At 38.4% G+C, this 27,119-nt stretch overlaps 1 protein-coding gene across 7 annotated transcripts in view; it reads left to right on the top strand.

The window, feature by feature from the left end:
- Positions 1-27,119, top strand: part of C2CD3 (C2 domain containing 3 centriole elongation regulator) — a 167,537-nt gene that overhangs the window by 12,138 nt on the left and 128,280 nt on the right. For all 7 annotated transcript variants that reach the window (XM_054524808.1, XM_024254765.3, XM_054524809.2 and 4 more), the window contains 2 exons: positions 25,097-25,320; positions 25,960-26,207. In XM_054524808.1, the coding sequence (XP_054380783.1) occupies positions 25,097-25,320; positions 25,960-26,207 (472 nt within the window). The remainder of the gene's footprint in view (positions 1-25,096; positions 25,321-25,959; positions 26,208-27,119) is intronic.

The following is a 27,119-nucleotide window of genomic DNA, read 5'->3' as shown; positions in this document are numbered from 1 at the left end:
GGAACCTTCATACTGTTGACTATAATGATTGTACTAATTTACATTCCCACCAACAATACATGAGTATCCCTTTCTCCACATCCTCACCATCATTTGTTACTTTTTGTCTTTTTTGATAATAGCTATTCTAACTGGAGTGAGATGATATCTCATTGTCATTTTGATTTGCCTTTCCATAATCATAGTGATGTTGAGCATTTTTTCTTTTTTCTTTCTTTTTGAGATGAAGTTTTGCTCTTGTTGCCCAGGTTGGAGTGCAATGGCGCCATCTCGGCTCACCGCAACCTCCGCCTCCCGGGTTCAAGTGATCTCTTGCCTCAGCCTCCTGAGTAGCTGGGATTACAGGCATGCACCAACACGCCCGACTAGTTTTGTATTTTTAGTAGAGACAGGGTTTCACCATGTTGGCCAGGCTGGTCTCGAACTCCTGACCTCAGGTGATCCTCCTGCCTTGGCCTCCCAAAGTGCTGGGATTATAGATGTGAGCCACCACGCCCAGCCCTGTTGAGCATTTTTTCATATGCCTATTGACCATTTGTATATCTTCTTTTAAGAAATGTCTATTCAAGTTTTCTGTTCATTATTTAATCGAAAAAAATGTTTTGTTGCTGTTAAATTGTTAGAGTTTCTTATATATTCTGGATATTAACTCTTGTCAGATGCCAAGTTTGCAAATATTTTCTCCCACCCAGTGGGTTGTCCCTTTGCTGTGTTGATTGTTTCCTTTGTTGTGCAGAGCTTTTTAGTTTGATGTACTCCCATTTGTCTATTTTTGCTTTGTTGCTTGTGCTTTTGAGGTCTTACCCAAAAAATCCTTGCCTGGACCAATGTCATGAAGCATTTCCCCTATGTTTTCTTCTAGTCGTTTTATAGTCCTAGATCTTACATTTAAGTCTAGTCCACTTTTAGCTTATTTTTGTGTATGATGAGAGGAGTCTATTCTTATTCTCCTGCATGTGGGTATTCAGTTTTCCAGCACTATTTATTGAAGAGATTAACTTATGTTTTCTTCATACACTGTTACATGCCACTAACTTAGGATATACAGAGATAAGAGATGGCCGTTTCATTTAATTTTCCAGAACCCTGTGTAATACATACTGTGTGATAGATATGCATGAGATACAAGGAAAGAACATAGAATGGTCCCTCTTCTGTGGGGTACTCATTGGGAGCACTTTCTAGAAAATTCTGAATATTCAAACCCCTTAGAAATTCCAGGGGGGTTATACCTTGTCAATTGTATTCTAAAATGTATAGAGAAAATTAAATACTAAATAAGAAAATAGTCTAAAAAGGATAAGGAAAGAACATCTAACATTACCAAATGTAAGAATTTATTAATATTATAAAATCATAAGCATATAATTTTGTCAGTGGAACAGATTCCAGAAATAGATCCATCTAACTGAAAAAAAACTTAACATTTATTGTTTTTATCCTATTCTCATTTATAATATATTAAATGTTAACATAGTGACACTTTATATTGATGACTTAATGGTGAAGTGAGTCTGGTTTAGTCATGCTTTTCTGTTGATGATATAAATTTGCATCAGCACTGCCAGACAGTTTGGCATTATGTTTCAAAAGCCACATGAGTTACTGTATGTTGTTTACCTCATTATTCCACCCCTGGGAATTTACCTTAAGTAAACACTATGAAAAGAGAAGGAAGCTATATGCTTCAGTCTAGTATTGGAAATACATTTTTAATATTGGGAAAATGAAAACAATTTATTCAACAATATTAAAGTTATAGTCTATTTGTGGAATCTTTTATATCCATAGAAGATAAAATTACATAGTTATGATTGTATAGCAGCTGGAAAAATGATTTTAGATTGATGACAAAGGAAAATTCAAATTTGCATATGTGCATATGATCGATGACTAGGGAAAAGACAAGGAAAAATGAAATCGGGAGGAGTACAGGGTTCTAAGTAAGGTGGGTTTTCTTTGGGGTTTTTTTTGAGACAGAGTCTTGCCCTGTCACCCAAGCTGTAGTGCATTGGCACTATCTCTGCTCACTGCAACTTCCGCCTTCTGGATTCAAACAAGTCTCCCACCACAGCCTCCAGAGTAGCTGGGACTACAGGCGCACACCACCATGCCCGGCTAATTTTTGTATTTTTTGGTAGAGACGGGTTTTCACCCTGTTGGCCAGGCTGGTCTCAAACTCTTGACTTCAAGTGATCTGCCTGCCTTGGCCTTCCAAAGTGCTAGAATTACAGGCATGAGCCACTGTGCCCGGCCACGAGGTAAGGTTTTATGTTTTTCTTTTTCTTTCTTCCTTTTAAGAGAAGGGATCTCACTATGTTTCCCAGGCTAGATTCAAGCTTTTGGCCTTAAGCGGTTCTCCTGCCTCGGCCTCCTGAGTAGCTGGGACTGCAGGTGTGCTCCACAGCACCTAGTTTTTTTAAAAAATCAAGATATAATCCACATACCATAAAATTCACCTTTTTTTTTTTTTTTTTTTTTTTTGAGATAGGGTCTTACTGTGTGCCCAGGCTGGAGTACAGTGATGCAATCTCGACTGACTCAGCCTCGACCTCCTGGGCTCCAGCAATCCTCCTACCTCAGCCTCCCTAGTGGTGGAGACTACAGGCACACACCACCACCCCCAGCTAAGTTTTTGTTGGTTTTTTTTGTTTGTTTGTTTGTTTTTTGAGACGGAGTCTTGCTCGGTCACCAGGCTGGAGTGCAGTGGCGCGATCTCAGCTCACTGCAACCTCCACCTCCTGGGTTCAAGTGATTCCCCTGCCTCAGCCTTCTAAGTAGCTGGGACTACAGGCATACGCCACCATGCCCAGCTAATTTTTTGTATTTTAGTAGAGACAGGGTTTCACTATGTTGGTCAGGATGGTCTTGATCTCCTGACCTCATGATCTGCCCACCTCGGCCTCCCAAAATGCTGGGATTACAGGCGTGACCCACCGCACCTGGCCAGTTTTTGTATTTTTTGTAGAGACAGGGTTTTGCCACGTTGTCCAGGCTAGTCTGGAACTCCTGAGTTCCAGCAATCTGCCCATGTCAGCCTCCCAAAGTGCTGGAATTACAGCTGTGAGCCACCACACCCAGCCAATTCACCCTTTTAAAGTGCACAATTCAGTGGTTTTTACAATCATCACTACTATTAAATCTAGACCATTTTTTCACCCCAAAAAGAAACACTGTACCCAATACAGCCACTTCTTGTTTCTCTCTGCCCCCGCCCTTGACAACTACTGACCTACTTTCTGTCTCTGTGTATTTGCCTGTTCTGGACATTTTATACAGATGGAATAATATATGTGGCCTTTTGCGATTGGCTTTTTTCATTTAACATAATGTTTCTAAGTTTCATCCATGTTATAGCATGTATCAGAAGTGCATTCCTTTTTGTGGATGAATAATACTTGACGATATGGATATATCCCATTCCAAAGTTGATAGACATTTGGATTGTTTTGACTTTTTGACTATTATTAATAATGTTGCTATTAGCATTCATATATAAGTTCTTTTGTGAACATATGCTTTCCGTTCTCTTTGGTATATGCCTACAAGTGGAATTGCTCGGCCATATGGTAACTCTCTTTTTAACTTTTTAAGGAACTGCCAGACTATTTTCCAGAATACCTGCACCATTTTTTGTTCATATTTAAATGTCAACTCATACAATAATATTTGTGTATTTTTTATTTGCAGTCATTGGATTTGTTGAAGAATTGTTTTTAATAGAACAGTGGAGACTTTTGTCAAATTTTGAATGACTGAGGAGTACAGAAATAAGTAGTGGTTACAGTGAAGAAATAGAAGCTATAATTAAAGATTTGTTTCCTCTCTTGTTCCACTATCTTGGAGCCTGTGGAGGCCTGCCAGGAACAGGACTCTTAAAGGCAAATATGTCTAGAAGGCTGCTGTCAAAGACCATTTTTGCTGGCTATAAGCAGGGTCTCTGGAACCATTGGGAACCACAGCTCTTCTTAAAATTGAAGGTGTTTATTCTTCACCAGCTCTTGGTATGGTCACTCTTTTAAATTTTTGCCATTCTAATGAGTATGTACTGATATCTAATTGAGATTTTCATTTGTATTTCCTGATGACTAACATGTTGAGTATTTTTTCATGAGCTTTTTGGCTATTGTTTTATCTTCTTCAGGAGTTCACAGACTGCAACCCCCAGGCCAAATCTGGCTCATCACCTATACTTGTAAATAGTTTTATTAGGACGCAGCCACACCCATTCATTTATATATGGTCTATGTGGCTTTTATGCCAAACAGCAGAATTGAGTAATGAGACCATATAGCATGCAAAGCCTAATATATTAGCTCTCTGGCCTATTCATAGGAAAATGTATCAACCCCTGATACTTTCTGTGGATTGTTTGTTCAAGTTTTTTGCCCATTTAAAAAATAAGCTTATCTTTTTTAGTTTTGAGAGCTTTTTAACATTAGGGCTATAAGTATTTATTCATTCATTCATTCATTCATTCATTCATTCATCATTTATATTCCCAGCCTTTGGCTTCTCTTTTTCTTTTCTTTTTTAATAAGTAGAGACTTTGGGCCAAACTTGAGGACTGCAACTCAGAAGCATAGATTCAAGTTGCCCTGAATATATACTCCCTTTGTTTAATTTTTTTCTTCTTTTATTTTCATGATTGTGTCTTTTGAAAAACAGAAGTTTTTCTTTCAATGAAATCAGATTTATCGATCTTACCTTTATTTTGAGCCACCATGCCCAGCGATCAATCTTACCTTTTATGGTTTATGTTTGTTATAAACTTAGGCCTACCTAAGAAATCTTCCCCTAATCCAAGTTTGCAAAGATTTTCTCCACTGTTTTCCCCTAATATTTTTATAGTTTTGGCTTTTACTTTTAGGTATAATTCATGTCTGATTAATTTTTGGGTATACTGTAGTGTGAAATAAGGTCAGAATTTATTTTTTTCTATAATTGTATCTGCTTGTTCTGTCACTATTTATTGAAAAGATTGCCCTTTCCCACCCCATTAAATTTTGTTTGAATATAATCAGTTGATTATATATATGAGTCTATTTCTAGACTCCTTTCTGTTTCATTGATCTGTATTTCTTTTTGTTTTTAATGGAATTCTTGTTGCAGATTAGTATTTCTGTCCTTAGGATAGTAACACTGTATTACTGCAGCTTTATTGTAAACCTTGAAATAGATACTCTGAGCCCTCTAATTTTGTTCTTATTGAAAATTTTTGTCTATTTTAAGTTCTTCACATTTCCTTATAAATATTAGAATCAGCTTGTTAATTTCCATAAAAAAGTCTGCTGGGATTTTTGTTGATACTGTACAATATACAGATAAAATTCAGAGAATTAAGTTCTTAGCAATATTGAGTCTTCCAATCCATGAACATGGTATATTTCTCCATTTGTTTAGCTCTTTAATTTTTTTTCTACAATCTTTTATACTCAGCATCATGCAGGCTTGCATATACTTTGATTTATCCCAAAGTATTTGTGCTCTTCGTTGACTCTTGAGAATTTTCTCTATAGACAGTGATGTCATCTGTGGATAAAGACAGATTTACTTCTTTTCTAATCTATATGCCTTTTATTTCTATTTTCTTGCCTTATCATACTAAGATCTCCAGTATAATGTTGAATAGAGAACAGATATTCTTCCCTCATTCTTTCTTTTCATAGGAAAGCATTTGGTCTTTCACTTGTTTTTGTTTGTTTTGTTTTGTTTTGTTTTTAAGAGACAGAGTCTCACTCTGTCACCCAGGCTGGCATGATCATAGATCACTGCAATTTCAAACTTCTGGACTCAAGCAGTCCTCCTGCCTCAGCCTTCTGAGTAAATAAGACTACAGGTGCACGCTAACTGTTTTTTAAAGTTTTTTTGTAGAGACAGGGTTTCGCTATGTTGGCTGGCTGGTCTCAAACTCCTGGCCTCAAGCAGTCTTCCTTCCTCAGTCTCTCAAAGTGCTGGAATTACAGGAGAGCCATCATGTCTGGCATCTTTCACTATTAAATGTGATGTTAGATATAGGTTTTTCATATTTGTCCTTTATCAATTAGAAAAGTACCAAGTTTTAAGAACACTTTTCCCAAATTTTCTGAGAGATTTTATCATGGGTATTGAACTTTATCAAATGTTTTTCCTGTATGTGTTAGGATAGTCATTTGGATTTTTTTCTTTTGGTCTGTTAATATGACCTATTTTATTGATTCATTTCTAAAAACAAAACCAAACTATCAGTCTTATGATGAACACAATGGAGTCATGTAGTATTAGCCATTTTATATATTATTGTGATTTAATGTTTCAGTGAGGATTAAATGAAACGTTACATTTTTGTTCAGGAGGGATATTAATCTGTAGTATTGTTTTGTTGCATTGTCTTTGATTTAGATGTGTGGGTAATGCTGCCATAAAATGATTTTAGAAGAGTTCGTCCTCTGTTTATTGGAAGAGTTAACGTAGAATTGATTAAATGTCTAGTAGAGTTTACCAGTGGAGTTAACTGGTTTCTGGATTTTTCCTTATGGGGAAGGTTTTTAACTACCACTTTAATTTACATAGTAGATTCAGGGCTATGTAGGTAACCTTTCTTTTTGAGTGAGCTTTGGTAGTTTGGTTTTCAAATAATTCGTCCATTTCATTGAAGTTGTTGAATTTATTGGCACAGAGTTGTTTATAACATCCCTTTTCTGTCTTTAAATGTCTAAAGCAATTGTGATTATATCTCCTCTTTCATTCCTAATATTAGTAATTTGTTTTCTTATTTTTTTCTGGATCAGGCTGGATAGAAGTTTAACAATTTTATTAATCTTTTCAAGGAGCCAGCATGTGATTTCATGAGACTTAAAGTATCTTAGACTGCTTGATATTTTTCTACCAGTGACTTGAGTTTGGTTTTTTCCAGTCTTTTCATCCTCCGTGTATTTCATTTTATAGTTTCTATTACTCTATATTCAAATTCATTAATCATCTTGTGCAGTATCTTACCTGCTTCTAACCCCATCAGTCATATTTTCATTTCAAATATTTTCATCTCTAAAAGTTACATTTCCTTTTTTAATGTACATTTTCTTTTTTTCTTTGCAGTCACATTTTCTTTCACATCCTTAGGCATTAGAAGCATCTATATGATAGCAGTTTTAAGGTCCCATCAATTTTATCACCTATCATTTGGTGTCTGTTTCTATTGATTAATTGCTCTCTGGTTATAGGGAATGTTTTCCTACTTCTATTAAATTTTTATTGAATACCGAACATTGTAAATTTTATAAATCGTGCACTTTATTTTTTTCCCCCGTTTAATGAGTGTTGTCTGCCAGGCATGGTGGCTCATGCCTGTAATCCTAGCACTTTGGGAGGCCAAGGCAGCTGGATCACTTGAGGCCAGGAGTTTGAAACCAGCCTGGCCAACATGGCAAAACTCCATCTCTACAAAAAATACAAAAATTAGCTGGACATGGTGGCACGTGCCTGTAATCCCAGCTACTAGGGAGGCTGAGAAGGCTGAGGCAGGAGAATCACTTGAACCTGGGAGGCAGAGGTTGCAGTGGGCCAAGATCATGCCACTGCACTCCAGCCTGAGTGATGGAGTGAGACCCTGTCTCAAAAAATAAATAAATAAATAAATAAACAGTGTTGGATGTTTACAGGCAGTTTAGGAAGACTTCTCAGTACTAAATTCATGAGCTGCCAGATTGAAAAAGCCTCCTGTGGGCCAGGCGCTGTGGCTGATGCCTGTAATCCCAGCACTTTGGGAGGCCGAGGCGGGCGTATCACCAGGTCAGGAGTTCGAGATCAGCCTGCCCAATTTAGTGAAACCCCATCTGTACTAAAAATACAAAAATTAGCTGGGTGTGATGGGGGCGTCTATAATCCTAGCTACTCAGGAGGCTAAGGCAGGAGAATCGCTTGAACCCAGGAGGCAGAGATTGCAGTGAGCGGAGATTGTGCCATTGCACTACTCCAGCCTGGGTGACAGAGTGAGACTCCATCTCAAAAAAAAAAAAAAAGAAAGAAAGAAAGAAAAAGTCTCCTGTGGAATTCGTTTGGATCCTGATTCATAGAAACCAATTGTAAAAAATCTGAAACAATCAGGGAAATTAGAATGTTGACTCAATTTTTGATAATTTTGAAGAATTGTTATTAACTTTTTAAATGTGATAATGGTATGGTGTTTATGTTTTTTTAATGAGTCCTCATATTATTAAAACTATATTTACAGAAACGGCACGATATCTGGAATTTGGTTCACAGTAATCCAGTAACAAAGCAGGGCTTGGAAAAGGTATAAATGAAACATGATTAGCCAGATGTGGATAATTGTTGAAGCTGGATAATAAGTACCTGTAGTTGTTATTTATTTTTTTCTAATTTTGTATGTTTTAAATTTTTCATAATAAAAAGCTTAGAAATTTGTTTTTGTTTGTTTGTTTTTTGAGACAGAGTCTTGCTCTGTAGCCCAAGCTGGAGTGCAGTGGTGTGATCTAAGCTCACTGCAACCTCAGCTTCCCAGGTTCAAGTGATTCTCCTGCCTCAGCCTCCCAAGTAGCTAGGATTACAGGCATGTACCACCACATCCAGCTAATTTTTTTTGTATTTTTTTTTTTAAGTAGAGACAGGGTTTCACCATGTTGGCCAGGCTGGTTTCAAATTCCTGGCTTGAAGTGATCCACCTGCCTCGCCTCCCAAAGTGCTAGGATTACAGGCGTGAGCCACCGCACCCATCCACAGAAACATTTTTCTTGATATCAATTTTTTTTTTTTTTACAAAAGGAAAGTGTCCATTAAGTACAACATAGTGAATGAAAGCAGACTTTCAGCAAGTTATATCATTGTGACATTTTAGAACACTGAAAACAAAAACAAGATTCTATAAACTTCCAGAGAACAGGAGAAACAGTCACACACAAAGAATTAAGTAGAGTGGCTTCAAACTTCTCAATAGCAACATTAGTGTCCGGAAGATAATTCAATAATGCCTCCAGAATGTTGAATGAAAATGGCCTAGAATTCTCTCTCTCTAGGCAAACTATCTAGTGTGAGAGTAGAATGAAGTTTTTGTATATACAAAGTCTCAAAAATTTGTACCTCTCCCACACTCTTCCTGACGAAGCAGTTGAAGGACTTTCTCTGCCAAAATGAGGGAGTAAACTTAAAAAGAAGACAAGGTGGGATATTGCAAACAAGAGATACAACACAGGAGACAGCCGAAGAGAATCCCTTGATTTGAGGTGAAGCAGCTGTACACAAGGCATAGATGGCAGCTATTCCAAATTGTAGTATGTGCTAAGGCTCTGGCAGAGATTTCTCGAAAAAAAAAAGTTACAAAACACCTATTGTGTCTGAAAATCTTAAGAGGAGAATTCGATAACTGGCAAAAAGTTCAGAATTGAATTAACAGTAAGAACAATAAAAACAAAGCAAATGTTAGCATGCATCTACAGTCCCAGCTACTCAGGAAGCTGAGGCAGTAGAATCACTTGAGCCCAGGAGTTCACATTCAGCCTGGGCAACATGGCAAAACCCGATCTCTAAAAAGAAAAAAAAATTTTTTTTAACTAAGCAAATGAGAAAACAAGACAGCATTTTGGGAAAATGTTGTGCAGGAAAGGAAAAGTAATCAGTACTTCTAATTGTTCAGCTATAAATGGAATACATGTTCATACTATAATTGTAGTTAGATCAATAATCAGTGTTTACTATATTGGCACATTGGGAGGATGGAGGAAATAAGTGGATGTGGGAGAGAGCTAAATTCTTATCTCCTGTATTAGGAAGTAAAAAGGTAATGCCTGGAAACTAGAAGAAGTCAAGGTATAGACATGATCATGTTATTTGGAGCTATAGAGGTAAATACCACAGGAATCAGGTATAGAAATTGAAAGTGGCTGCCTGTGAGGAAAGAGAAATGGTGTCTATGTAAGGGACTTGTTTTATGTAACAAAATTATCGAACTGTTTGAATCTAAATGTGCATGTGTTATATTAATTTTGATACTTTAAAAAGAAAAACATGCAGTGAATGATGGAGCTTGAATTCTTGTTATACCACTGCTTTGCTGTCCCCAAGGACAGTATTGAGTTGACTAAGCATGGGATCTCTCCTTACAAGAGGGGTAAGTGTAGCCAATAAGGAGCTGATAGAATGGAGATGAAGGAAGAAAGGTGGCTTTACATTGTTGCTCTGAAGGGGAAGATCAGGTTTGGTCAGACTAGGGAGTGAGGGACTGCAAAGAAGGCAGATATAGTTCATTACAATCAAGCTGATTGAGAGAGGAAGCTTTGTTGTATTCCATTATTGGTATAGATCAGATGTCAAAAAAAAAAATGAGTCAAGCAGACTGGCTGTAAAAGAAATCAACTGCCAAAAATATATTCAGACATTTGAAAAGTATCAAAAGTATCAAACTTATGCTATTATATAAGCATGTAACATAATATATACACATATATAAATATACACACATATATCTTATATATACACATATAAGATATATGTGTGTATATATACATATATAAGATATTTACGTATATATACACATAAACATATGATTATTTTAAGTTTGAAATTGGGAAACAGGAATACTTAACTATAGCTTTTTTCTTTTGAAATCATTCATTTGATCTGGCTAGAAATGTGATACGTTTGCTTCTATGCTAGGTTAGTACCAAGTATTAAATATATGATGGGCATTACATCATTCATTTTTAAACCCTTTAATTATAAGATTTAGTTTTTATTCAGTTTCATAACAGATCGTAACCATTCACAAACATGAGTATTTCCAAACAAAGGTAGAATCTTGGCAAAATAGTTTTGATAGTTAGACACTTGCAAAATTTGTGAAATTTAAGACATTTGTAAAATTTAAGATTTCAACATCACAGTTAATCCTAAATATTGTACTGTACTTTATTAACCTCCATATGTTACACTTCCAGTATAAATTAAGAAAGGTAAGTTGAATAGTGTTAGTTTTCATAAAGCTTGAAACCAAAAAAATCTTTTTGGGTTATCAGTCTTTAGCTCTACAATTTTAGGAATGTATTTCATGCCATCAGTTTCATTTCTGGAAATCCTGTTTCAGCATGGAAAAATACAAAAAAGTAGGACAGATAGTTCCTTGCCAATAAAACTTTCCAATGATACAGTCATCAAGTAATGAGTAAATTGAATGAAATATGGTTCCTTATTAATGCCCTTGCAGATAAGCCATCAGATTTTTTACATAGGCAGTAATGTCAGTTAAAATGGCCCTGTATTTGACCAGTCTGTGCTAGTGATCTGAGGCTGGGATTTGTCCTTGGACAACATAAACCAGGAGACTTCTTTAAACTAAAGCTCAAAAACATTTTTTAGCACCATACCTCATACTAAGTCACCTAATATCCATGTACTAATGATAGGCTACATACTGCTTATCCAGTTTTTCAGGGGTGTTGTTGTCGTTGTTGTGGTCATTGTTGTTGTTATTTAAGGCAGGGTCTTGCTCTGTTGCCCAAGCTGGAATGCAGTGGTTAGAATGCAGTGGAATGACTCACTGCAGCCTTGACCTCCTGGGCTCAAGTGATCCTCCCACCACAGCCTTCCTAGTAGCTGAGACTAACAGGTGCACACCACGACACCTGGCTAATTTTTGTATTTTTTTGTAGAGACAAGGCCTTGAGACATTGCCCAAGCCGGTCTTGAACTCTGGGCTTAAGCAATCTTCCTGCCTCTGCCTCTCAAAATGCTGGGATTATATGTGTGAACCACTGTTCCTGGCCTGCTTTCCAGTTAGCAAGCAAAATATTGACCAAGGGAATTTTTTTATTTTATTTTATTTTATTTTTTGAGACAGAGTCTTACTCTGTTATCCAGGCTGGAGCGCAGTGGCACGATCTCAGCTCACTGCAACCTTCGCCCCAGGTTCAAGCGATTCTCCTGCCTCAGCCTCCCAAGTAGCTGGGATTACAGGCATCTGTCACCACACCCAGCTAATTTTTGTATTTTTAGCAGAGGCAGAGTTTCACCATGTTGGCCAGGCTGGTCTCGAGCTCCTGACCTCAAGTGATCTGCCCACCTCGGCCTCCCAAAGTGCTGGGATTACAGGCGTGAGCCACCTCGCCCGGCAGGAATTTATTTAATTCATATGTTAGTTATATGTGTGTGTGTGTGTGTGTGTGTGGTTTGACTTTTAGCCTTGTAGACAAAGTAAATAAGACAGTAAATAGCTTTATGGTTATCTGTCTTTGCAAAGTGTTGCCACCTTGGATTTAGATCTTGAAACAAGTTTATTGTCAACAAAGACCATTTCAGGATCATCATCCTTTGTCATCAATCTTTAATAAAGTTTTCAAGACTTTTTTCAGTTCAGAGAGCTGTATTTCCTTGATGATGTGTTTGTCATGAGCATCACATCCAAAAATTTTTCCCTTACATAAAAGTTCTCATTGATACTTTAAATGGCTACAACTCTTGGGAAGTTATTTTTAATCTGTGTTCTCATCAACTACAAAGAAGAATGCCACAAGTTATTTAACATTTTCACTCAATTGACCTTTTAAGTTTGTAGCCATACCACTAACATGCTGAGTAACTAATTTTGGTTAGACGTGTACATGCAAATCATGCTATTACACACAAATTCTGCTGCATTCACTGAACATTCTTTTATAAATTTTACCATTGATAAGAGACTTTGACACCCTAAAGCTTTTAATCTTAATATGTAACTGCATTTCACAGGAATACCACTCATTATTTACTTAAAAAAAAAACCCCGTTTAAATGTGTACTTTCTGTTTATTCAGTTTTCATTATTTGTCTGTTCTACAGGCCCATCATAATTCTTACTAGAGTTTGTTTCCTGATGCTATCTTCTGACACAGTCATATCTTGTTTGTATATTTTACCATTAGAAATATTCTTGTTGAAGTCAAAATAAAGTATAAAGACAAATCTCCAAATTTAAAGCATTTTATTTGGGAAGCAAGAATTGCAATTCAGGACATGTAGGTAGGTGGTGGTGTTCAGTATGTTCAAAGAACAAAGAGAAGGTTGGGAGTTTTATTAGAAAGAAAAATTGGGGGGAAAGGACTTCCTGTTCAATAAATGGTATTGGGATAACTGGCTAGCTACATGAAGAAGATTGAAACTGGACCCCTTAGTTACACCATATACAAAAATCAACTCAAGATGGACTGAAGACCTCTTGTAAAACCTAAAACTTTAAAGACCCTGGAAGCTAGGAAATGCCATTTTCGACATAAGAACTGGCAAGATTTCATGATGAAAACAACAAAAGCAATTGCAACAAAAGCAAAAATTGACAACTGGGACAATTAATCTAAAGAGCTTCTGCACGGCAAAAGAAACTATCAACAGAGGCAACCTACAGAGTAGGAGAAAATATTTCCAAGCTATACATCTGACAAAGGTCTAATATCCAGAATCTATAAGGAACTTAAACAAATGTACAAGCAAAAAATAACCCCATTAAAAAGTGGGCAAAGGACATGAACAGACACTTTTCAAAAGAAGACATACATGTGGCCAACAAACATGTGAAAAAATGCCCAATATCACTAATCATTAGGGAAGTAAAAATCAAAACCACAGTGAGAATGGCTTACACCAGTAAGAATGGCTATTATTAAAAAGTCAAAAAATGACATATGCTGACAAGATTGCAGAGAAAAGCGAATGCTTATACACTGCTAGTGGGAGCATAAATCAGTTCACCCATTCTGGAAAGCAGGGTGGCAATTTGTCAGATATCTAAAAACAGAACTACGATTTGACCCAGCAATCCCACTACTGGGTATTGTAAGAATTTGCCAGTAAAGTGATCTGGACCTGAAGATTTCTTTTTCAGAAGGTTTTAGCTAAAAATTAAATTTGAAAAATAATTATAGCTTTAAATAATTATACTTTTGGGGTACATACCCAAAGGACTATAAATTGTTCTATCTCAAAGACACATGCACATGTTATGTTCATTGCAGCACTATTCACAATAGCAAAAACATAGAATCAAGCTGAGGGCCCATCAATGGTAGACCGTTAAGAAAATGTGGTACGTATACACTATGGAAAACTATGCAGCCACAAAAAAGAATGAGATCATGTCCTTTGCAGGACATGGGTGGAACTGGAGGCCATTATCCCTAGCAAACTAACGCAGGAACAGAAAACCAAGCACCACACGTTCTCACTTATAAGTGGGAGCTAAACAATGAGAACAGATGAACAGAAATAGAGGAACAATAGACATGGGACCTACTTGAAGAAGGAGAGTGGGAAGAGGGAGAGGTTCAGAACAAAAAACTGTCGGGTACTGTGCTTAGTACCTGGGTAATGAAATAATCTGTACACCAGACCCCCAAGTCATGAGTTTACCTATATAACAAATTTGCACATGTACCCTGAACCTAAAATTAAAATTTTTTTTAAAAAAGAAAAACTGTACGTATTGTGTTCCAAAAAAGCTTATTGCACTAGAGAAGCTTTGGGGAGCTGGCAAGCTCTTTTTGATGAGTGACCCTCTCATTGGTAGGTGAAACTGCTCTGAGGGTTACAGCAGGCCATTTCTGCATCCAGCCTTGCAGAGAATTGCATTCTTGGAGCAATCTATATACCCTGAGCACTTTTTTTCCCCTGGCCCCTCAACTGATTTAGTTGGATGTGTTAAGAAGGACCCAATTTGTATAATCAACTTTCACATTCTCTTCCACAAAGAAATATGCTTTTTTCTTTCATTTGTTTTGAAATTAATGTCTCTTGTTCTCTTTCATGAACACAAATATTTCACTTTCCTTTTGATTCTACTGTAAGAAAGACAGCAGCCTATAGCACCCATAGATATTAAGGAAATACTGTGAACAACTCTACACATATTAATTTGACAACTTAGATGAAATGAGCCAATTCTTTAAAAACTGTAAACTACCAAAACTCACTCAAGATCAAATAGATAACCTGAATAAAGTGATAATTATTTTTAAATTTAATTTTTAGCTTAAAACCTTCTGAAAAAGAAATCTCCAGGCCCAGATCACTTTACTGGCAAATTCTTCCAAACATAAAGAAGAAATAACACCAATAACACAGTCTCTTCCAGAAAATAGAAAAGGAGAAAACAGTTATTTTAAGGCCTGCATCACCTTAATACCAAAACCAGAGGGCAATATAAGAAAAGTATAGAACAATATCCTTAATGAACCTAGACTTAAAATTTTTCAACGCAATTTTAGTAAGTTGAGCCAGGCATGGTGGCATGTGCCCATAATTTCAGCTACTCAGGAAGCTGAGGTGGGAGAATCACTTAAGGCCAGCAGTTTGAGACCAGCCTGGGAAACAGAGCAAGACCCCTAAAATATATAAAAATATATTTAAAAAAATATATATATATAATATATATATAAAATAAAATTAGCTTGATGTGGTGGTGCACACCAGTAATCCCAGCTGCTTTGGAGGCTGAGACAGGAGGATCACTTGAGCCCAGGAGTTCAAGGTTACAGTGAGCTATGATCACACCACTGCACTCCAGCCTGGGTGACAGAGTGAGACCCTGTCTCTGAATTTAAAAAATAATAAGCATTGTTAAATAGTTGACTTTTTAAAAAATGCTGCATTGACCAACATGATTGTGAAAATTATACTTACTAATTTGCTCTTTCTGATACTGATAGATGTTGTAGGTATAGTAGATAATTGTAGGCAACTTATTGTTAAAGCGAACCTTGAGTCATTGCTGGAAGACTGATGAGTGTCCTTAAGGTTGTTCTCTTATGGATGTGAGAAGCATATGGTACATTCATGGTATATGTGGATGGCGTGGGCTTTGGAAGAGGGGTAATACATTTAAGTGATAGAATGATTGTCTAGAGATAGCACCAGAAAGGCGAAAGTTAACTTCCTTTAGCCTGGCAAGTGTAGGTGGTTTCTATTGGAAGAGACTTTGAGGAAATGGGGACATTTAAAGAAAAAAATGTTTCATTAAAGTGGTAAAGTAATTTGTATAAAATAGAAATTCTACAGGACTCAATGAAGGGATTGGCAGAGGAGTGAGCACCAGGATGAATCATGACTGGGGAGGTGAATGATTGAGGTGGACAGGAATGAAGATCTGGGAGCTAAATGCAACAGGAGGGTTAAAGTAGATGGTCTCTTGGACTGCTAGGAATTGACAGAACATTCTGTTTTATAACGTCAAAGTTTGACCAATACTTTTCCCTCTGCTTCTAATGTTCTACGTCCATCCCCCTCAGCTTTTTCTGCCTCATTCATATTTAAGATTCTAAGCTCAAATGTTTGTATTTCACTCCTGGAAATCATCCCTGGCACTCCTTCCTCACCTTTTCCCCAGCCTCAGACCCCTTCTTAGCATTCCCATACAACCTAGTACACATCCTTATCTTAAAACTTACTATTTTATATTAAAATTACTTTTTTTTGTTAATTTTTTATTTATCAGTAGAAACTATTTCTTAGCCCACATATTCGTGTTTCATAGTTCAGGAACACAAATCAGTGACAAACTTCTACGTAATTTAGCCCAAAGAAATTCTTTGTGTTTCAAAATCACTTTGTATTCTGAAAGATATCAGCCTTCTTCATCTCCTCAAAATCATTCACGGAATCATAATTTCTGAAGAAATCTGTGTGTGCCTTCTTTCTTGGTTTAGCCACAGCAAACAGAGAGAGATCTGCAACCCCCGGGGATACAGCAAATGTTCCAACAATATGAAATTGCAGGCACTTGGCCAGAAGGCCACATATCTAAGGTTTTGCCAAAGCACTAGAAGCCGTAGTCGTTGTACTTGATAGGTATGTCACCACTGCCCTTCCTGGCCGATAGAGAAGTGGAAAAATTACTTTTTTTTTTTATTTTTTTTTTTATTTTTTTTTTTATTTTATTATTATTATTATTATTATCATTATTATACTTTAGGTTTTATGGTACATGTGCGCAATGTGCAGGTAAGTTACATATGTATACATGTGCCATGCTGGTGCGCTGCACCCACCAACTTGTCATCTAGCATTAGGTATATCTCCCAATGCTATCCCTCCCCCCTCCCCCCACCCCACAACAGTCCCCGAAGTGTGATGTTCCCCTTCCTGTGTCCATGTGTTCTCATTGTTCAATTCCCACCTGTGAGTGAGAATATGCGGTGTTTGGTTTTTTGTTCTTGCGATAGTTTACTAAGAATGATGATTTCCAGTTTCATCCATGTCCCTACAAAGGACGTGAACTCATCATTTTTTATGGCTGCATAGTATTCCATGGTGTATATGTGCCACATTTTCTTAATCCAGTCTATCATTGTTGGACATTTGGGTTGGTTCCAAGTCTTTGCTATTGTGAATAATGCAGCAATAAACATACGTGTGCATGTGTCTTTATAGCAGCATGATTTATAGTCCTTTGGGTATATACCCAGTAATGGGATGGCTGGGTCGAATGGAATTTCTAGTTCTAGATCCCTGAGGAATCGCCACACTGACTTCCACAAGGGTTGAACTAGTTTACAGTCCCACCAACAGTGTAAAAGTGTTCCTATTTCTCCACATCCTCTCCAGCACCTGTTGTTTCCTGACTTTTTAATGATTGCCATTCTAACTGGTGTGAGATGGTATCTCATTGTGGTTTTGATTTGCATTTCTCTGATGGCCAGTGATGGTGAGCATTTTTTCATGTGTTTTTTGGCTGCATAAATGTCTTCTTTTGAGAAGTGTCTGTTCATGTCCTTCGCCCACTTTTTGATGGGGTTGTTTGTTTTTTTCTTGTAAATTTGTTGGAGTTCATTGTAGATTCTGGATATTAGCCCTTTGTCAGATGAGTAGGTTGCGAAAATGTTCTCCCATTTTGTAGGTTGCCTGTTCACTCTGATGGTAGTTTCCTTTGCTGTGCAGAAGCTCTTGAGTTTAATTAGATCCCATTTGTCAATTTTGGCTTTTGTTGCCATTGCTTTTGGTGTTTTAGACATGAAGTCCTTGCCCATGCCTATGTCCTGAATGGTAATGCCTAGGTTTTCTTCTAGGGTTTTTATGGTTTTAGGTCTAACATTTAAGTCTTTAATCCATCTTGAATTGATTTTTGTATAAGGTGTAAGGAAGGGATCCAGTTTCAGCTTTCTGCATATGGCTAGCCAGTTTTCCCAGCACCATTTATTAAATAGGGAATCCTTTCCCCATTTCTTGTTTTTGTCAGGTTTGTCAAAGATCAGATAGTTGTAGATATGTGGCATTATTTCTGACGGCTCTGTTCTGTTCCATTGATCTATATCTCTGTTTTGGTACCAGTACCATGCTGTTTTGGTTACTGTAGCCTTGTAGTATAGTTTGAAGTCAGGTAGTGTGATGCCTCCAGCTTTGTTCTTTTGGCTTAGGATTGACTTGGCGATGCGGGCTCTTTTTTGGTTCCATATGAACTTTAAAGTAGTTTTTTCCAATTCTGTGAAGAAAGTCATTGGTAGCTTGATGGGGATGGCATTGAATCTGTAAATTACCTTGGGCAGTATGGCCATTTTCATGATATTGATTCTTCCTACCCATGAGCATGGAATGTTCTTCCATTTGTTTGTATCCTCTTTTATTTCCTTGAGCAGTGGTTTGTAGTTCTCCTTGAAGAGGTCTTTCACATCCCTTGTAAGTTGGATTCCTAGGTATTTTATTCTTTTTGAAGCAATTGTGAATGGGAGTTCACTCATGATTTGGCTCTCTGTTTGTCTGTTATTGATGTATAAGAATGCTTGTGATTTTTGCACATTGATTTTGTATCCTGAGACTTTGCTGAAGTTGCTTATCAGCTTAAGGAGATTTTGGGCTGAGACAATGGGGTTTTCTAGATATACTATCATGTCATCTGCAAACAAGGACAATTTGACTTCCTCTTTTCCTAATTGAATACCCTTGATTTCCTTCTCCTGCCTAATTGCCCTGGCCAGAACTTCCAACACTATGTTGAATAGAAGTGGCGAGAGAGGGCATCCCTGTCTTGTGCCAGTTTTCAAAGGGAATGCTTCCAGTTTTTGCCCATTCAGTACGATATTGGCTGTGGGTTTGTCATAAATAGCTCTTATTATTTTGAGATACGTCCCATCAATTCCTAATTTATTGAGAGTTTTTAGCATGAAGGGTTGTTGAATTTTGTCAAAGGCCTTTTCTGCATCTATTGAGATAATCATGTGGTTTTTGTCTTTGGTTCTGTTTATATGCTGGATTACATTTATTGATTTGCGTATATTGAACCAGCCTTGCATCCCAGGGATGAAGCCCACTTGATCATGGTGGATAAGCTTTTTGATGTGCTGCTGGATTCTGTTTGCCAGTATCTTATTGAGGATTTTTGCATCAATGTTCATCAAGGATATTGGTCTAAAATTCTCTTTTTTTGTTGTGTCTCTGCCAGGCTTTGGTATCAGGATGATGCTGGCCTCATAAAATGAGTTAGGGAGGATTCCCTCTTTTTCTATTGATTGGAATAGTTTCAGAAGGAATGGTACCAGCTCCTCCTTGTACCTCTGGTAGAATTCGGCTGTGAACCCATCTGGTCCTGGACTTTTTTTGGTTGGTAGGCTATTGATTATTGCCACAATTTCAGCTCCTGTTATTGGTCTATTCAGAGATTCAACTTCTTCCTGGTTTAGTCTTGGGAGGGTGTATGTGTTGAGGAATTTATCCATTTCTTCTAGATTTTCTAGTTTATTTGCATAGAGGTGTTTGTAATATTCTCTGATGGCAGTTTGTATTTCCGTGGGATCGGTGGTGATATCCCCTTTATCATTTTTTATTGCATCTATTTGATTCTTCTCTCTTTTTTTCTTTATTAATCTTGCTAGCGGTCTATCAATTTTGTTGATCCTTTCAAAAAACCAGCTCCTGGATTCATTTATTTTTTGAAGGGTTTTTTGTGTCTCTATTTCCTTCAGTTCTGCTCTGATTTTAGTTATTTCTTGCCTTCTGCTAGCTTTTGAATGTGTTTGCTCTTGCTTTTCTAGTTCTTTTAATTGTGATGTTAGGGTGTCAATTTTGGATCTTTCCTGCTTTCTCTTGTGGGCATTTAGTGCTATAAATTTCCCTCTACACACTGCTTTGAATGCATCCCAGAGATTCTGGTATGTTGTGTCTTGGTTCTCGTTGGTTTCAAAGAACATCTTTATTTCTGCCTTCATTTCGTTATGTACCCAGTAGTCATTCAGGAGCAGGTTGTTCAGTTTCCACGTAGTTGAGCGGTTTTGAGTGAGATTCTTAATCCTGAGTTCTAGCTTGATTGCACTGTGATCTGAGAGACAGTTTGTTACAATTTCTGTTCTTTTACATTTATTGAGGAGAGCTTTACTTCCAAGTATATGGTCAATTTTGGAATAGGTGTGGTGTGGTGCTGAAAAAAATGTATATTCTGTTGATTTGGGGTGGAGAGTTCTGTAGATGTCTATTAGGTCTGCTTGGTGCAGAGCTGAGTTCAATTCCTGGGTATCCTTGTTGACTTTCTGTCTCGTTGATCTGTCTAATGTTGACAGTGGGGTGTTAAAGTCTCCCATTATTAATGTGTGGGAGTCTAAGTCTCTTTGTAGGTCACTCAGGACTTGCTTTATGAATCTGGGTGCTCCTGTATTGGGTGCATATATATTTAGGATAGTTAGCTCTTCTTGTTGAATTAATCCCTTTACCAATATGTAATGGCCTTCTTTGTCTCTTTTGATCTTTGTTGGTTTAAAGTCTGTTTTATCAGAGACTAGGATTGCAACCCCTGCCTTTTTTTGTTTTCCATTTGCTTGGTAGATCTTCCTCCATCCTTTTATTTTGAGCCTATGTGTGTCTCTGCACGTGAGATGGGTTTCCTGAATACCGCACACTGATGGGTCTTGAGTCTTTATCCAATTTGCCAGTCTGTGTCTTTTAATTGGAGCATTTAGTCCATTTACATTTAAAGTTAATATTGTTATGTGTGAATCTGATCCTGTCATTATGATGTTAGCTGGATATTTTTCTCATTAGTTGATGCAGTCTCTTCCTAGTCTCGATGTTCTTTACATTTCGGTATGATTTTGCAGTGGCTGGTACCGGTTGTGCCTTTCCATGTTTAGCGCTTCCTTCAGGAGCTCTTTTAGGGCAGGCCTGGTGGTGACAAAATCTCTCAGCATTTGCTTGTCTGTAAAGTATTTTATTTCTCCTTCACTTATGAAGCTTAGTTTGGCAGGATATGAAATTCTGGGTTGAAAATTCTTTTCTTTAAGAATGTTGAATATTGGCCCCCACTCTCTTCTGGCTTGTAGGGTTTCTGCCGAGAGATCCGCTGTTAGTCTGATGGGCTTCCCTTTGATGGTAACCCGACCTTTCTCTCTGGCTGCCCTTAACATTTTTTCCTTCATTTCAACTTTGGTGAATCTGACAATTATGTGTCTTGGAGTTGCTCTTCTCGAGGAGTATCTTTGTGGCGTTCTCTGTATTTCCTGAATCTGAATGTTGGCCTGCCTTGCTAGATTGGGGAAGTTCTCCTGGATAATATCCTGCAGAGTGTTTTCCAACTTGTTTCCATTCTCCCCGTCACTTTCAGGTACACCAATCAGACGTAGATTTGGTCTTTTCACATAGTCCCACATTTCTTGGAGGCTTTGCTCGTTTCTTTTTATTCTTTTTTCTCTAAACTTCCCTTCTCGCTTCATTTCATTCATTTCATCTTCCAGGGCTGATACCCTTTCTTCCATTTGATCGCATCGGCTCCTGAGGCTTCTGCATTCTTCACGTAGTTCTCGAGCCTTGGTTTTCAGCTCCATCAGCTCCTTTAAGCACTTCTCTGTATTGGTTATTCTAGTTATACATTCTTCTAAATTTTTTTCAAAGTTTTCAACTTCTTTGCCTTTGGTTTGAATATCCTCCCGTAGCTCAGAGTAATTTGATCGTCTGAAGCCTTCTTCTCTCAGCTCGTCAAAGTCATTCTCCGTCCAGCTTTGTTCCGTTGCTGGTGAGGAACTGCGTTCCTTTGGAGGAGGAGAGGTACTCTGGTTTTTAGAGTTTCCAGTTTTTCTGCTCTGTTTTTTCCCCATCTTTGTGGTTTTATCTACTTTTGGTCTTTGATGATGGTGATGTACAGATGGGTTTTTGGTGTGGATGTCCTTTCTGTTAGTTTTCCTTCTAACAGACAGAACCCTCAGCTGCAGGTCTGTTGGAGTACCTGGCCGGCCGTGTGAGGTGTCAGTCTGCCCCTGCTGGGGGGTGCCTCCCAGTTAGGCTGCTCAGGGGTCAGGGGTCAGGAACCCACTTGAGGAGGCAGTCAGCCGGTTCTCAGATCTCCAGCTGCGTGCTGGGAGAACCACTGCTCTCCTCACAGCTGTCAGACAGGGACATTTAAGTCTGCAGAGGTTACTGCTGTCTTTTTGTTTGTCTGTGCCCTGCCCCCAGAGGTGGAGCCTACAGAGGCAGGCAGGCCTCCTTGAGCTGTGGTGGGCTCCACCCAGTTCAAGCTTCCAGGCTGCTTTGTTTACCTAAGCGAGCCTGGGCAATGGCGGGCGCCCCTCCCCCAGCCTCGCTGCCGACTTGCTGTTTGATCTCAGACTGCTGTGCTAGCAATCAGCGAGACTCCGTGGGCGTAGGACCCTCTGAGCCAGGTGCGGGCTATACTCTCCTGGGGCACCGGTTCCTAAGCCCGTCGGAAAAGCACAGTATTCGGGTGGGAGTGGCCCGATTTTCCAGGTGCCTTCTGTCACCCCTGGAAGGGGAACTCCCTGACCCCTTGCGCTTCCCGAGTGAGACAATGCCTCGCCCCTGCTTCGGCTGGCGCACAGTGCGCTCACCCACTGACCTGCACCCACTGTCTGGCACTCCCTAGTGAGATGAACACGGTACCTCAGATGGAAATGCAGAAATCACCCGTCTTCTGCGTCGCTCGCGCTGGGAGCTGTAGACCGGAGCTGTTCCTATTCGGCCATCTTGGCTCCTCCCCCCCTACTTTTTTTTTTTAACTTCCCCTACAAAATGCTATGATCCTCTGAGGCAGAGGATATTTTTGTGGGGGAGGAGGAGGTTTTTTTTTTTGAAACAGAGTCTTGCTCTGTTGCCCAGGCTGTAGTACAGTGGCACAGTCATAGCTCACTGCAGCCTCAATATCCGGGGCTCAAGCAATCCTCCTGCCTCAGCCTAGCGAGTAGCTAGGACTTCAAGGTGCATGCCACCATGCCCAGCTAATTTTTTTTTTTTTTGCAATTTTTTGTAGTGACAGGGTCTCACTGTGTTGCCCAGGCCAGTCTCAAATTCCTGGGCTCAAGCAATCCTCCTACCCCTGCCTCTCAAAGTGCTGGGATTACAGTATGAGTCCCTGTTTTAGTCCTCTCTTTTCCTCAGGGAGGTAGCACAGAGCCTGGCACAGAGCTGGTGTCAACGAGTATTTGTTTAACTAAACAAAGGAGTTAGGCCCCTGTGTTTTGGTTGTAAGATGGGCGTGGCAAGTGTCTGGACTTTCTCTGACTCTATTCAAGGGCCAATGGTAGTACAGGCCTATGAGTTAAAGCAAACTCTGTGGCCAGTCAGCAGCTCATTGTTAAGGCCAGGAACATTACCTTTATCCTCAGTGTCTCCTTTGTTTCTAGAATGCAGAGGCAGTCTTTGGCAAGTGATGAATGGTAAGGGAACACTTCCTGACAATTATGTTTGAGCAACCAGGATTTTATGTGATGCTGTTACAGTGATCACTGCACAGAGTATTCATCCCACCGCATTGCTGTCATTTGTCTTTGTACAAAGATCTTCATGATGAATAGATTTGAAGGACTTTATGTTATGGTTCATGAACAGAATTCTCATCAAGACCCAGGCATGTTTTGTTGAGTTTGTGCTTTGGCAGTTCTTCTGGATAAAATATTTCATTGACCTTCCCGGAGACATCATAAAACATCTAACTGCAGTTTTTCATTTTTGTCAGGGCATTCATTAGTTGACGGTCTTTGGGTACTTAAACAATTCCTTCTGCTTTCTTTGTCATTGAAACTGAACTTTCAGCGCTGCTATTCTTTTCCTTTGGAGTATACCCTTCACTTTCTTCCTTAAGGTTTTGCTTTAAAACTCCATTTTATTTTTCATTCCTCCATTAGGCTTTTCTCCATTGGGCTTTTCAGAGGACTAGAGAGCCTTTTCACAAAGAACTTGAACTCACAGGAAGGAGATGATAAGGAAACTTAAAGTAATTACCTTTTCATCTTAGTTGTCCTCCCTCCTCACCCCTCTTCATCTCCAGCATAGAACTAGGACCTTATTTTTCCCAAGCAACTAATAATAAGAATGCAGAAAATGTTATGTCCTTCTTTTATTCATCAGACCATTAGCATTATTAGGCATATTAGACTTGCATACTATTTATACAGACACTATGCTAAGTAGTCGATAGAAAAATGAAGAAGATAGCCAGTGCTTCAAGGAATGCATAATCTAATCAGGATAATGAATGAAAGGTTGCAAGTACCTTCTCTAAGTCTTTGCTTTAAAAAAAAAAGAATCTTCGAATTAGGGTAATATACTTTCCTGATGGCCTCGTATAATCACATTATCTTCTCTATATGAGGAACTTAGCACAGTTACTGGCCTGTAGTAAAAGGTTCAGTAAATGGTGATTATACTAATGGATAGATACAGATTAAGTAGAAACATGAAGAAGGCAGTGGACATGGCATCTCTACTTAGACGTAAAGAAGGAATACTGGGGGAAATTTTATATACAAAGGCATAAAGCAATGAAATATAAGGTACCTTTAGAGAACCATAAGTAATTGGTCTATTGGAACAGAGGCATGAAGGAAAGAAGCTTAGTAAGAGATGAGGGTTCCGAGGTAGACAGGAATTTAGATAATTAATGGAGGACATTAATCTTGTAAGGAATGGGGGACATTCCTTACAATCTTGTGAGGAATGGGGGACATTCCTTACAATCTTGTGAGGAATGGGGGACATTCCTTACAATCTTGTGAGGAATGGGGGACATTCCTTACAATCTTGTGAGGAATGGGGGACATTCTTTACAATCTTGTGAGGAATGGGGGACATTAATTAATATTAAGCAGGGGAGTCTTAAAATTAGTTAATCAATGCTAAAGAAAATTTCTCACATACTACGTGTCTCTCTTAGGTCTCACTTGCCCTGGAACCTCTGTCAGAAACTTACGACAGCTACCATCCACTTCCAACCACTGACATGACAGAAAATGTGCTTTTATCTAAGCAGGGATTCAGAGAGAATACTGAACCCAGCAGTACCCAGTTTCAGGTTCCATCAAGGCCTCGCGACATACATACCATCAAAATTGATGGAAAAGAGTTAGCAGCCAACAGCAGTAGATCAACCACTCCGAGGTAATTACCATACCTAATACCAGTCAATCTGTCAGTTAACTGCACTGTACTTGTGATTTCTGTCTTTCATTTATGGTTGAGTAAAAGATTAACAGCAGAGAGAGGCACAGTCCTCATTTAGCAGATAACTGTGAAGTACCCACTCTGCTCCTGGTTTGATACTAGGTGCTGGGCCTAGAAATAAGTAAGACATGATTTCTGTTTTCCAGGACTACTCACAACCCAGCGGAGAAGCCAACATACAGATAAATGACTAAATGTTATCCAGATGCAGGGCGGATGTTCATGAGGGAAAAGAGGGACAGGGAGCTATTCTGTGAAACAGAATGGAATAAGAATCAGGTTTTTGTTTTAAGTAATTATTTATGAAGCATTTGCTTTGTGTCAGGCTCTGCTGAGCTCTTCGTTTTATTGTCTCGTTTAAGCTATGACTCCCTAACTGTAGGTAAAGCATCTATTATTTCTGTAATTTGGGAGATGAAAAAGAGATTTACAAAGTTGCATTGCAAATAAGTCACCCTTTTTGAGGTCCAAACTACCTTGCCAAAACCACTGGTCTACTTTCTGTCTCTGACAAAATAGAATGTTACCATAATAGATTATATATTGCTGATGTTCTCCTTTTTTAAAAAAAAACAGGGGAAAAGACCATGTATACTTTGCAGAGAACCCTGATACAATAAAGGATTCTTCCTTTGGACTACAGCACCATCTTAATTCAGGACAGAGTTTAGAGTCTGTAACTCTGAAAGGCAGAGCTCCACGGAAGCAGATGTCCCTTTTGAACAGTTCTGAATTCCAGCCTCAAATTAGAACAGTTGCCAAGAGTCACAGTGACTCATGCATTCTTTCTTCAAACAACCCCCCTACCAAGGATCTTCTTTCAGGTATGTATTTATTTGTGAACTGAGTCAGACTAAACTACATTTACTGGGATTACTCTGCTTGTTAGCCAGCCTACAAAGAGAACCAAGACTCTTGTCTGAACTAAGTCCAATAAAAACAGGCAGTCTTGCTAGAGTCCAGCATCTCACACCATTTAAAGACAGCCGTATTAAACCACCAAGGCATTTCTGAATAATTACTCGGTGCTTATAATCGTAAGTTTGGGGAAGGAATCGTTTAAAAGGAATTGGATATGAGGGGAAAACCTTTATCATAGAAAAGGATTAGTCCTTATTTTGTCCCGAATAATTCAAGGCAGGTAAGGTTTTTGTCTCGTGATCAGCATTTATTTATCCCACTGTATGGAGACTAGTACAAAATTCATTCCACATTCTGAAAACTCTTAGTCTTAGTGAGAACATTCAGTACACAGCTGCTGATCTTAATCCTGGGAATTAAATAATGACTTGTGGCCAAATAGAAGAAGAAAGGAGACAGTTTACCCTTATAAGGGCTTAGACAGAAATAAAAAAGCAAACAGGAACAGAATTAGATTACCTCATGTTAAGGAGTGGTATAATAAAAGCAATTGACTTACATTACACTGTAATGGTCAACCATGTATCTCTTTGACCTCAAGATCATAACAGGAATTTGTCTACATCCCTACAAGTAAAATTTCCAAAATTAAAATATCTGTAGCATCAGAAAAGTCTTTTAAATAACTATTTGGGTACGTAATTTACATTCTTAAGGACATTTTGTAGAAGAACAAAAACACTTTGTTTATAGTTTTTCAACTGAAATGTCTTAAGATTCCCTACTTTAAAAAATACACAGGCCAGGCACGGTGGCTCACATCTGTAATCCCAACACTTTGGGAGGCTGAGGCGGGCAGATCACTTGAGGTCAGG

Source organism: Pongo abelii, chromosome 9 (genome assembly GCF_028885655.2).
Source record: "Pongo abelii isolate AG06213 chromosome 9, NHGRI_mPonAbe1-v2.0_pri, whole genome shotgun sequence".
NCBI classification, from domain to species: domain Eukaryota; kingdom Metazoa; phylum Chordata; class Mammalia; order Primates; family Hominidae; genus Pongo; species Pongo abelii.
This window is presented reverse-complemented; position numbering and strand designations above follow the sequence as displayed.